Genomic DNA, 12,882 nt, shown 5'->3' with positions numbered 1-12,882 from the left:
TTGCTCTAAAGGGAACGCTCTCAGGTGTGCCCTTTACAGTTCAGCTTGGTGTGGTTTATATTTGTTTTTTCTTTGTTTTATTTTGTTCTTTTTAACGCGCACATGCAAGTGTGTCTTGTTACCAACGGCTTCCCGTTTTCCCTGGTGGTCTGGCTAACATTTTCCTTTTTTCTCCCGTTTTCTGTCCCCTCCAGGTGGCGCTGTGGTACCGGGTATGTAGTCCCGTCTAATGTGCATGTCCCGGCTGTGCTTGTTACTGTGTGCAGGCCCCTTGTGTGTCCCGGAGGTGCATGGTTAAATGGGCCCCAGCAGTCCTCTTGGGCCCAACTTAAACCATTAGGAATAGGGGCCCACGTCCCAATGGACCCCATTCGTAATGGTCAGGTTAGGTTAGCTTGGTTGGGCCCTTTTAGAATTATAATCTGTCAGGACTTGGGCCTATCATTAAGGTGTATTAGGACTGGGGCCCAATTAACCTGTAACCTTGCCGAGGTAACTTAGTCCAGGACAACATGCACGAGCTTCTAGGCGGAGAACTTGACCCGTTCTCGCTAGACCAGCTGTGTACTGTACATATATTTATACATACTGTCCCTCTCTAAATGTGTAATATATTCTAGGCCATATGTGCTTATGGTGGAGCCCCTAACCTAATCTACTTTAAACTCCTGCAACATTTTGGTGTTGGCTGGTGACTGTGTGTCTGTCTGTGTCTGTGCCACACCACCGCATCAACCTTTCTTGCATCATCGTATGTGCCTCTTAGTTCCTTCATGTCCGTGGGTCTAAATTCTGAAGCAGCACAAAAATCAGTTTAAAAAAATATTCTCGGGAATGACAGTGACATTCCCGTGTGTGTTTTACCGGTCCCCCAAAACCTGTCTCGGAATTTAGATCTTTGTTCATTTATAAACTTATAACTGATCAATGCTTAATACCTTACTTAAGAAACTGTCTTGCTATTCGATACTTTAATCCTCTGTAAGAATTATCCTTTACCTATATCAGAAAAGAAAAGAAAAATGTATCTGGCGTATTCTCAAACTTGCATGGCGAGAAACTTGTGGTCGTTTCTCCTAAAAACTCTCAATCCTTTTTGCATAAGCGTTAAGGAAAAACCCAGTCTTCTTGAAAGCAACTTGAGGCGTGGTCCTCTGAGCCCTTGTGTTGGTGGTGGTGCAGCATCGATGGCCACCACGACGCCCTGGGTGTTGCACGTGAGCCTGAAGGTGTCTCAGACGCAGGCTGTACTGTCGACCATCCATGGCCCTACCTGTATTGCTCTCTGCTTGGTGGAGCCTCTGGTCCCTACAGTGATATGTGCTTGATGGAGCCTCTGATTTCTGCAGGTGCAACATGGGCAGATCTATTGAGCCAGCTGAGAACATGTTGTAAGCACAGTGCCCGTATTTCTATTAGATCTTTGGCCCAGGTAAGGTCACATCCCCATACCTGCACGTGCAAGACGAATTATGGCTCATGTCACTTACTACAGCAGCTCAGGGGTGAGTGAAAACGCAAACAATGTGTAATGTATGAAAGCTTTTAAGATTGGATGGGAAATATCAGCCGGCATTAAAGTGATTGGGTAATTTAAACATTGTGTGTAAGGTGACTGGGAACATAACCTTGTGATGGGCGTCACTCGGACACCCAGAGGGGATGAAGGGTCGGGAAGGATCTGTGGGCGGATGTTACCTGCTCACTCACCATACACATAATGTTCAAACTATCCAATCACGTCAAAGTTGGTTGATAATTACCAACCAGTCTCATACCCTGAAGTATATCACACTTTGTTTACGTTTCCGAATGCTACTCGAACACTGTCTTAAAAGACGCCAGAGCCAAACTTTGTATTTCTTGTTAAGAGTGAATGAAAAGGTGACAGTTACATGTGCTGGAGGCCTAGTGTATACCCTGTACATGGGCGCTGTGCTCAACTCGCTGCTAGGCTTAATGGATCCACCGTGATACACAATGAAACATGCTTGGTAGAGCCTCCGGTCCCTGCAGAGACACTTGCTTGAGGAGCTTGTGATTTCCAACTGTGGTACATGTTATCCTGGCTGCCAGATGTTGCCAACTTAGGTATGGGGGAAGTAGGTCGATCCGCATCTTCATCCCTTTCACAAATTGGAGTGAGTGTGACCAGCTGCAGGTGGGGCGAGACGGGTGACATCCAGCTGCTGCAGGTGGGGCGAGACGGGTGACATCCAGCTTATGAGAGAAGCGAAGTGACATGACCCCCAGCACCAGGAGCAGAAGCGTCGGGGTACCTGGAGAACACTCACCAGAGAAGTGTGAATAGAATAACTTCTAAGATTTATTTTTTTTATTGATACAATCACATTCGAGTTTGAATGAATTTTCTCTTTTCTTTTTCTCCCTCTCCACTAAAGAAGAATGTCATTATTCGTGTCCGGGGTTGGAAATTCCCTTGACGTGCATAACAAAACTGTCCATTGACGTAAGATATTTGTACCACACAGACAGTCCGTAAGTGTGAGAGCAGGAACTGTCCTCTTTAATGTCGAAGTCGCTTGAATTATTACATGTCAGTCATATACCTGTGCCTTTCAAATACTCGGTGTGTGTGTGTGTGTGTGTGTGTGTGTGTGTGTGTACGTACGTACGTACGTACGTACGTATGTACGTACGTACACAATGAAAGACAAAAGCCGTGTCGTGAAATTTGGTGAAAACATATGCCGAAGGGCTAAACTTTTGGTGCGCTCTGCCTTATGGTAGGGGGCTCTCATAATGTTTCACGAGTTATATTTAATCTTCGGACAAAACCGCGACACGACTTTTGTCTTTGATTGTACGTAGGAGCTCAGTTTGAACCACTAGATTCTGTCTCCATCCCTCCCCGTGTCCCACACACACACACGTGTAAACACAAAAAGCGTGGCGAGTTGTCCGGACACCACCACGTAGAACTGCTTCCATGTGCCCCGCTCATCGTGTAGTTAAGTCCCTCAGGTGCCAGCACATCTACCACCACCTCGACGGTCAGGTAAACAACACAGCGTTCTTCATGATCCAGTCTGGAGTTAAGTTGTTTGTTTTCGTCAGATATATTACTGGACTCGCGTATGACTGCGATGTGGTCTTGTGAGTGTTCGGGTGTGGCATTTTTTTTAACATACAGGTAGATGGGACTTTTATTTTATAGCCTATACCTGGTTCGCACTCCATATAGGGGTGATGTGGTTCGAAGCTCGAGTGCTGGGCTTCGAGGTTCAGGGTGATGGGGTTGGAGGTTCAGGGTGTTGGGGTTCGAGGCTTTGGGTGATGGGGTTCAAGGTTCAGAGTGATGGGGTTCTAGGCTTAGGGTGATGGGGTTGGAGGTTCGGGGTGTTGGGTTCGAGGCTTAGGGTGATGGGGTTCGAGGTTCAGAGTGTTGGAGTTCGATAGTGAGTAATCAGACTTCATCTGGCTCTCCCACGTTCCCTCTGACAGAAAAAAAAGAGACAAAATATATCAGAAATACTCCTCATCCAGAGATTGGTAGATTAGCTTTTATCAATCAGTAAGAGCCGACGCTGCCTGAACAATGCCCAATCAGTCACCAGAATTGACGGGCAGTTTCTGAGTAGACATACCTGGGACGTGTGACCCTGGCCTGTGTGGGGTCCCCGGTACGAGGGATGCAACACCAGAGAACAGAACACCACTTACTGACAACACACTCCAGCAACACGAACTTAACACGTAGTTGAGGCTCTTGAGGAATTTGGGTTAATGAAGGACATTCTATAGACAGTTATGGGAGGGACATTGTTAACCCTTGATCGAGAGTTTAGACAATTTATAGACATTTTAGACAGTTTTGGTAAAGGATATTCTTACCTTGCACGAGTAATTTAGACGCTGTATCTCTGTAGGTCATTCTACAGAGTCCCGAAGGAAGGTCACAGACACGTTAGGTCAGTGTGATACAGTGAGTGAGGCGGCGGGTTGTGGAAGGACCTGTTCATGGTGACCTGCTGGCTGGGGTCTGACGGGGCTACTGGTTGGGGTACACGTAGGAGGAGGACCCACAACAACTGACAACACCACCACTCCACCACCACTCCACTACCACTCCACTACCACCACCACCAGACCACACTACAAACTATATCGCCATCACCTCACTACACCAACCATACTGTTACCACCACAACTACTGTTACTACCACTACTATTAACATCATCACCACTACTAGTACCACCACCATTACCATTACCACCACTATTACCACCACCACCACTATTACCACCACCACCACCACCCTACCACCACCTCTACCACCACCTCTACCACCACCACCACCTCTACCACCACCACCTCTACCACCACCACCACTATTACCACCATCACCACCACCTCTACCACCACCACCATCACTACCATTACCACCACCAACCTCTTCGGCAAATGGAATCGAACAATACCATTATGAGATTAAACGTTACGCTTGAAAGCATCTTGAGCAAGAAAACACACACACACACTCTCCTCTCTCTCTCTCTCTCTCTCTCTCTCTCTCTCGGCGTGGAGAGTGTTCAATAATAGGTCTCTCATATCTTTGCCAAAAGGTGACCCCCAGCCAGTATCACGCCACGATTGATTTACAGACGATAATCTCTCTCTCTCTCTCTCTCTCTCTCTCTCTCTCTCTCTCTCTCTCTCTCTCTCTCGGCGCCTTCATCATCCTGGCCTATAGCGATTAGGGATAGCGACGAGGTTGTTTATTGCCTAGGTGGTTTGTTGTCAGTTACAGGTGTTGTTCGTGTGGTTGTTGGAGGTGATGTGGTATGGGAGGTGTGGGAAAGGGGGGGGTAGGGTTGTGGTAGGGATAATGATGGTGAGATGTGACTAGTGGTGGCAGTGTGGTGTGACAAGTGGTTGTGGTGTGGTAGGGAGGGAGGGAAGGGTTGTAATATGACAGGAAGGGTGGGGTTGTGGTGGTGTGACAAGTGGTGTGATGTGGTGTGGTGATGTATGGTGTGGTGTGGTAGGGAGGGAGGGAAGGGGTTGCACGCTGTGTGGTACAACTTTAAGCGTGACATTTTGCGCTGCTGGATAATACATAGGTGATGCATTTTCATTTTGCAATTGCAGATGCAGGTGAAGTCTTTCCCCGCTTGGTGTGGCCACTTTAGTGTCCTGTAATTGCTGTAATCTTCTCTCCTGTAGCTGTATTTTACTGTATTTATTACCTCTGGGTACAGTGAGAGCCTCGACTGTATCCCACGAGATAGGAAAATACCAGCAGGTACAGCAGCTGTGTTGATACTGGCTAATGTTGATGGTGTGGTGATGATGATGGTGGTGGTGATGATGATGATGGTGGTGGTGATGATGATGATGATAATGATGTTGGTGGTGATAGTGAGAATGTTGCGGCAGATGATGATGGTGGTGGTGATGATGATGATAATGATGGTGGTGGTGATAGTGAGAATGTTGCGGCAGATGATGATGGTGGTGGTGATAGTGAGAATGTTGCGGCAGATGATGATGGTGGTAGTGATAATGATGGTGGTGGTGATAGTGAGAATGTTGCGGCAGATGATGATAGTGGTAGTGATAATGATGGTGGTGGTGATAGTGAGAATGTTGCGGCAGATGATGATGGTGGTAGTGATAATGATGGTGATAATGATGGTGGTGGTGATAGTGAGAATGTTGCGGCAGATGATGATGGTGGTAGTGATAATGATGGTGGTGGTGATAGTGAGAATGTTGCGGCAGATGATGGTAAAAAAGTGATAGTGATAATGATAGTGGTGGTGATTAGGGTAGTACTGGTGATGATGGTGGTGATAATTACACGAAAGGAACTAGAGTGAAATAAAAATGTTATTCCTTGATGACACAAGCTGTGGCCTTTTGACCTTTGACCCGGAACTATGACACACATAGAGAGACGACTGGGAGTTACGAAGAGAGAGAGAGAGACGACTGGGAGTTACGAAGGGACGGAATCAAAACAAAAACCATTGATAACAGAGGAGAGGGAGAGAGATAATAATGGTGTAGATGGAATAAATTGAGAAAGGTTGTCAAATTGAAAGAAAATATAATACCGATGAAAGAAAGGGAGTGAGATATTTGATTGAGATAGAGGGAGAATAGGAAATCAAGGAAGAGGAAATGGGAGAGATGGAGAAGAAATACGGTGATGATGGAAAGGTGAAGACCAAGGGTTATAATGATGTATTGAAATATAGTCGCCATTAACCTCAAGCAAGCCAACCAGTTAAATACACTCTAACACCATCAGTTACGATCCTTTGAGAATATACGATACATTAACCGCTGTAGATATCGTCCGGTAGGTAGAAATAGATAAGAGGGGTAGTTAAGCCCTAAACGATACCTGACTTTACCTGTGTAGCCGATGACTTGTTTTATAGGCAGGTGAACCAGGTAGGCAAAGAGTGAGGGAGTGGAGGAAAGAGGGGGTGGAGGAGGGTAGGGGGTGAAGGAAGGTGGGGGGGAGTGGAGGAAAGAGGGGGTGGAGGAGTGAGGGGGGGTGAAGGGGTGGGGGAGTGGAGGAAAGGAGTAAGTCAAGGAAAATTGGGGAGGTGAAATTGGTCGGTAATTGAAGTTTGGTTCGAAGTAGAGCCTAAATAGTTAAACGTGATTATAAAATAGATTTGAAATGGTAAATTATGTATCCCCTTAAACGTGTGCCCAAGCTTAGATAAATCGAGAGGTGCCCAACTTGGAATCAGGCGTGGTTTTGTGCCCAATTTAGAAAAACTTAATGTGTGCCCAAATTAAAATAGTTTATCCCGCCTCTTTACCTGTTGTAGCCGTTGTCCTGTTTACCTGTTGTGTTGCATAATTGTTCTGTTGCCTTGTCTACCTGTTGTCCTAATTACAGTTTTCCTAATTAGACGACAGGCTCAAATTACTCTCTCTCTCTCTCTCTCTCTCTCTCTCTCTCTCTCTCTCTCTTTGTCCTGTTCTCTTGTCCATTCTTTTTTCATTTCCCCCTTTACCTCTGTCGTCCCTCCCATTTACACGTGTTAATTACTCTGTCTGTTTTATCGTCTGCTTCATTTCTCTCTTTCTCTGTCCATTTGTTTGTACTCGTTCCCTGTCTCTCTCTCTCTCTCTCCTTCCCATCCCCTCTCTACTAGTACCCTCCCTCCTTTCCTCTACATGAGAGAGAGAGAGAGAGAGAGAGAGAGAAAGAGAGAGAGAGAGAGAGAGAGAGAGGCACACCTCCCAGCCGTAAAAAAATATATCCAGTGAAGTTAGCCGATTATTTCCGATAATTCCCGATAATTTACTGTAATTCTCGATTATTTCTCGTGATTTCCGATAATTTATGGTAATTCTCGATGATTTCCAATAATATTATCTCACCAATTACCACCACTACGATACCTCCAGAGACGGCTATCGTTGGGGTGGGGGGATTACTTTTATCGTTGAGTTGGGAGAGTAGAGATGGAGGGAGGGAGAGTAGAGATGGAGGGAGAGTAGAGATGGGAGGGAAAGTAGAGGTAGAGGAAAGAATTGACTGACGAATGATGGATTGAATCATAATGGTTGAAGGACAAATCAGGAAAATCCCACGTAATTTGCGTGTCCTTCTCCCACACTTAATTATTACACAGTGAAGTACCGCAATATTGCTTTCATATCACAGTTTTCAATTTAATTCCAATTTCCATTACATAGCAGCCGGTTTCATTCTTTAACACCTTCAAATGCCGTTTCACATTGCACCATGCACCAGTTTGTATTTGCAACATGTTAAAATGTCGTTCCTTTTTGCAACCTGAACGTGCAACACACAGGTTATATTCACATCATGTTAAGGTATGCATTTCTTTTTTTGCAACCTGAAGAATAGTAACACGTTGCAACATGACGCGGTGCAAGATGTGATGGTAGTAGTGGTGGTACAGTGGAGGTGTTGGTGAACTTTGCTTGAGACTGGTGGTGGTAGGTCATGTTTTGTGCTGTGTCGAGCTGATGGAGAGAAGCGCCACGTCCTGTCAGTTCTTGCCTCTTGGTGAACCCAGTGGTGACCCCTCCTCCCCCTCTCTACCTGCACCCTTTTCCCACTTGCTCACACACTCACTCACTCGCAGGATGGTGAGCGGTGAGGTATTCCTGAGAGATGGTGGAGGTGTAACTCATAACCTAACCTAACCACCGCAGCACCTCGTTCTTCACCCGTCAAGACCACCCCCCCCTCTACCCCCGCCTCCCTACATCTGATTACCAACCACACGATTAACTTATTACACCTTCTCTGATTGGCAATTAGTTACAAGTTAATGGCACTACTTAGAACTCCGCCCGAATCACTCTAGGGCTGGAGGGAGGGAGGAAGGGGGCGTGGTGCTACTGGTGGTGGTGGTGATAAATGATTGTGTGTGTAGTGGGGGAGGGGCATACTACTGTCACCCCCTACCATATCACTAACCCCCGCCTACCACACCACTAACCCCCGCCTACCACACCACTAACCCCCTTCACCACACCACTAACCCCGCCTACCACACCACTAACCCCCCCGCCTACCACACCACTAACACCACCCTAACCCCCGCCTACCACACCACTCACCACTAACCCCGCCTACCATACCACTAACCCCACACCTACACACCACTAACCCCCCGCCTACCACCTAACCCCGCTTACACACCACTAACCCCCCCGCCACACACCACTAACCCCCGCCTACCACACCCACCTAAACACACCACTAACCCCGCCTACCACACCACACTAACCCCTGCCTACCACACCACTGCCGTCGCTACCTCGTGTCATAGGGTAGGCTGGGGGATCCTGAGGCCAAACCTTGAGCCACTGATGATAATTACGTAGTTATCCAGATTATTTTGTGAGGGACTTAACGTAAACACCGGAGGAAGATTAACGTGTGGAGTACTCACCTGTGGGGGGGCAGGTAAGACTTTGGTATTTTGGTTGATCACGGGAGTGTGTTGGTGGGAAAGATTCTAAAGCTATTGCTCTCTCTCTCTCTCTCTCTCTCTCTCTCTCTCGTACGATAACGCACCTGTGTTTGGTCGTACGTCGTATTTTTTATTAGCTCATTCAACGAGTTTATGTAACTAATCGGAATCCGTAAGCATTGGTTGAACGTGTCAGGTCCCCCGGTCTTGTTTTATCAGGTCGCGAGGTCATCCAATTCTCCAGATCCTCAGATCGTGTATTCATTCACCAGGTCCACAGGTCATATACTGTACACACCCTATTCATCAAGTCGTATCTATAGGCTTTTAAAAACTCTTAAAACACACACACACACACACACACACACACACACACACACACACACACACACACACACACTCTGTCTGGCCAAGATTAATGACCACTAATTAAGTATATGTGTGCAGCCAAACTTAATGATCTTAATAGCTTATGAAGTCAGTAATGAGTCCGCTGTTCTGTGAGTGACGAGACAACACAACAGGTGACCGTTTGTTTCCTGTTGATTCTGTTGGAAAACGGTGGTGGGGGAGGGTCTCTGTTTACTGAGGAGTGATCAGATGATGTTGACTGAGTGACAGGTGATGTTGGCTGAGTGACAGGTGATGTTTTGTTGACTGAGTGACAGGTGATGTTTGCCGAGTGACAGCAATGAAGTTAATCACATTCGTACACTCAGTCGCACTTGATAACTCCAACAATCAGTCAATCACAAACTCCAACACTCAGACACTCGAATTAACTTAAGGTATTCAGTGTTAATATCCTTATTATTAGAGAGAGCTGGAATTAATTATCTCCACCACTAATAAAACCACAATTTCTAAGGAGCATGTGACGTCAAACTCATGTGATAGGACTACGTGACGTTGAGTCTTCATCTGTCTCGTGTGATAAAGGAGACGATATTAAGCATAGAAAACACACACACACACACACACACACACACACACACACACACACACACACAGAGGTATTAGGTTAGTGTGTTAAGAGTGGTGACGGAGAAAGATCAGATAGAGAAGCTCTGTTATAATTTAATATAGCGTGAAATATAGGAGAGAAACTACGAGTATTATCACAATATAAACGGTATGTAGCTTTCTTCTTTCTTCTCTGGGGATGGTGAGGGAGGGTAGAAGGAAGCGGGGGAGGGGAGGGAGAGGAGGAGGTGAGACAAGGGGGAGGTGGGCAAGAGAAATATGCGAGGGAGGGAAGAAGAGGTGGTGGTGAGGAAAGGAGCAGGAAGGTAAGGTGGAAGCAAATCGGAGAAGAGGGGGAGTTAATTAAGGCGGGGTGATAATTATAGCTCCATTAGTACAAGATGTTGGTGTTAATGGTGTGGGTTGTCGCTATTATCCCCCGCCTCCCATAACACCCATCTGTGTCTGTATTCTTATTGTGGTGTAGACGAAGGGGGGGCGGGGTAGGTGGGCTTGGGAGGGAGGGAAAATTTGGGATTAGGGAGGTGAGTGTCTGGATTAATGAGGATTGTTTATTAAAAGCATGTGTGTCGTGTGGGATTAGAGTGTATGAGTGACGGGTGATGTTGACTGAGTGACGGGTGATGTTGACTGAGTGACGGGTGATGTTGACTGAGTGACAGGTGAAGTTGACTGAGTGACAGGTGAAGTTTGTTTACTGAGTTACAGGTGATATTTTGTTTACTGAGTGATAGGTGATGTTTTGTTTACTGAGTGACAAGTGATGTTAACTGAGTGACAGGTGAAGTGTGTTTACTGAGTTACAGGTGTTATTTTGTTTACTGAGTGACAGGAATGAAAACACTGTGAATTAAATCGGATAAGTTAGAAGTAGTAACGGTTAAAGAAAAATGTTATCCTTAAAATGAAATAAATAAATACAATTATAATAGGGCTGAAATATGTCGACTTAGATGGAATAAAATGAATACAAGACTGAAAAAAAAAATATATGAAAGCAATTTAATCAGATGGCAATAGACAAGATATCTAGGGTAGTGGGAGTGGGGTGAGGAGAGGAAAGTGTGTGTGTGTGTGTGTGTGTGTGTGTCAGCGAGTGGCCCTGATGGCGGTGGTGGTGGTAGAGGGTGAGTGGGTGAGGAAAGGTGTTGTGGTGGTGGCTGGTAGGGAGAGAGACTTCAGTTGTGTGTCGTGGGGTGAGGTGTAGAGGCGTCCCATGGGAGGTCTCCTAGGTTGTGTAACCTTCTATTGCTCTTTCACTTTCGTAAACATTAAAATCCTTGGCGAGATAACGACTAATCCGGCCCAATGAGATACATCACATTCCCCTATCGTGTGTGTGAGCTGGGGCAGGTGTGTGTTGTTACCTGTGTGTGGTGATAAGGTGGTGGTGATCAGTAACATACCCGTGTTTGGTGATAAGGCGATGGTGATCAGTGACATATGGTGGTGAGACTTGGACTTGAAACCTAAATTGACACAGTTTGTGAAAATCTCAACTGGTCCGAGTGATTTAGATACTGTATGTTGCCTGTTGTGTGTCGGGGCACCTGTGAGGTCGACTAGTGGTGGTGGGGAGAGGACCAGTAATGCGGTCGACACGGGATACTGCAGTGTGGCAGCAATACTCGTGAGAAGACAGTGACCCCTCCATCCTTCCCTCTCGACCCTCCGTCTGTCTGTGTGTGTGTGTCTACTGGGGCTGAGAGACTCCCCCTGCCCCCCCCCCCCCACACAACCCCATGGTACAGTAGTGCACTTATTGTAACATTAGTCCTTGAACACTGTCATAGTAACATTGTAACATGGAACCGCTGAGTACTTACTGTCCCATTGAGCTGTGTCATTGAAACAGTCATTACTCCACTTTTTCAATATTTGTTACAATTAAATGAAAACTCACCCTGTACTGCTGCAGTGGTACTGTAACAAGGTACAGTCGTCCACTTTGTACTGAGTCTATGGCGACACTAAACCTTGTTGTATCCTTGTAATTTGGGTGATGAGGTTGACCACTGTCTCATCACTGTAACGCTATACTGGATAATATGCTTTAGCTCTGATAAGGTTTATTAACAGCAGTGGTGGTGCTGTAACCAACGTTCAGTATGGTAGTACAGCTGTAGTGTGTCTGATGAGGTTATGTATTCAAGTGTCTGTATAAGTAAGTGAAGTAAGCCTTGTAAGTATGTATAAAAGAGATCACTTAAGTGTGTGTGTGTGTGTGTGTGTGTGTGTAAAAGTGGTAATATAAGTGAAAGTGAAAACACTCATTTAAGTAAATAAATGTTCAAGTGGTCATTTAAGTGAATTAGTATGAATATGCCTACTTACCGGGGGGTAATTATCTCACTGAAGCAACAACACACGCAGCGGCTCAAAATGGGGTCGACCTTACTCTGAGCCCCTACCTCTCAGTTTGATGACTTCTATCGTCCCAAGTTAAGACAGAAAATATTAACATACTATCCTCCTCAGTCCCTCCACATTATTCTCCTCTTTTGTTCATCCACACTATCCTCCTCTCCTCTTCTGTCCCTCCACACTATCCTCCTTCTTCCTCTCCACATTATCCTCCTTCTCCGCCTCTCCACATTATCCTCCTCTTCCACCCCTCCCTATTATCCTCCTCTCCTCTTCCGCGCCCCCTTCACATTATCCTCCTGTCCTCCTCCATCCTACCATAACATTAGAATCCAGGGTTCGACTCAGGGTTCGAACTGTGGCTTCAGATGTTGTGTACCTCACGCACGTCCCCTCGTGTTTACTTAGCCAGAAAAACAAACCAAAACGGAACATCCTAATGACTTATGGTTCGTGTCTCCTTTTCTCTTGGTAATTTAGGTCGAGTCTCAGTGTAATTTCGACCTCATTATGGCAGTCAGTTTTTATTTTTGTTGTTGTATGTTAAGGTAAAAAGACTACTAGCTATCTGTTGTAAGAGGTTGAGAGGTG

General features: G+C 45.9%; 1 protein-coding gene across 5 annotated transcripts in view; it reads left to right on the top strand.

Annotated features, from left to right (window-relative positions):
* The window catches only part of LOC121868782 (protein shank-like), a 77,540-nt gene that overhangs the window by 17,117 nt on the left and 47,541 nt on the right, over positions 1-12,882 (top strand). For 4 of the 5 annotated variants that reach the window (XM_042369693.1, XM_042369692.1, XM_042369695.1 and 1 more), the window contains exon 3: positions 195-212. The exons of the other annotated variant lie outside the window; for it this stretch is intronic. In XM_042369693.1, coding sequence (XP_042225627.1) covers positions 195-212 — 18 coding nt within the window. The remainder of the gene's footprint in view (positions 1-194; positions 213-12,882) is intronic. 5 annotated transcript variants of the gene reach the window in all.

Source organism: Homarus americanus, unplaced genomic scaffold (assembly GCF_018991925.1).
Source record: "Homarus americanus isolate GMGI-L3 unplaced genomic scaffold, GMGI_Hamer_2.0 scaffold30535, whole genome shotgun sequence".
In the NCBI taxonomy this organism is placed as follows: domain Eukaryota; kingdom Metazoa; phylum Arthropoda; class Malacostraca; order Decapoda; family Nephropidae; genus Homarus; species Homarus americanus.
The sequence above is the reverse complement of the archived record's forward strand: the minus strand, read 5'-3'. Positions and strand labels throughout refer to the sequence as shown.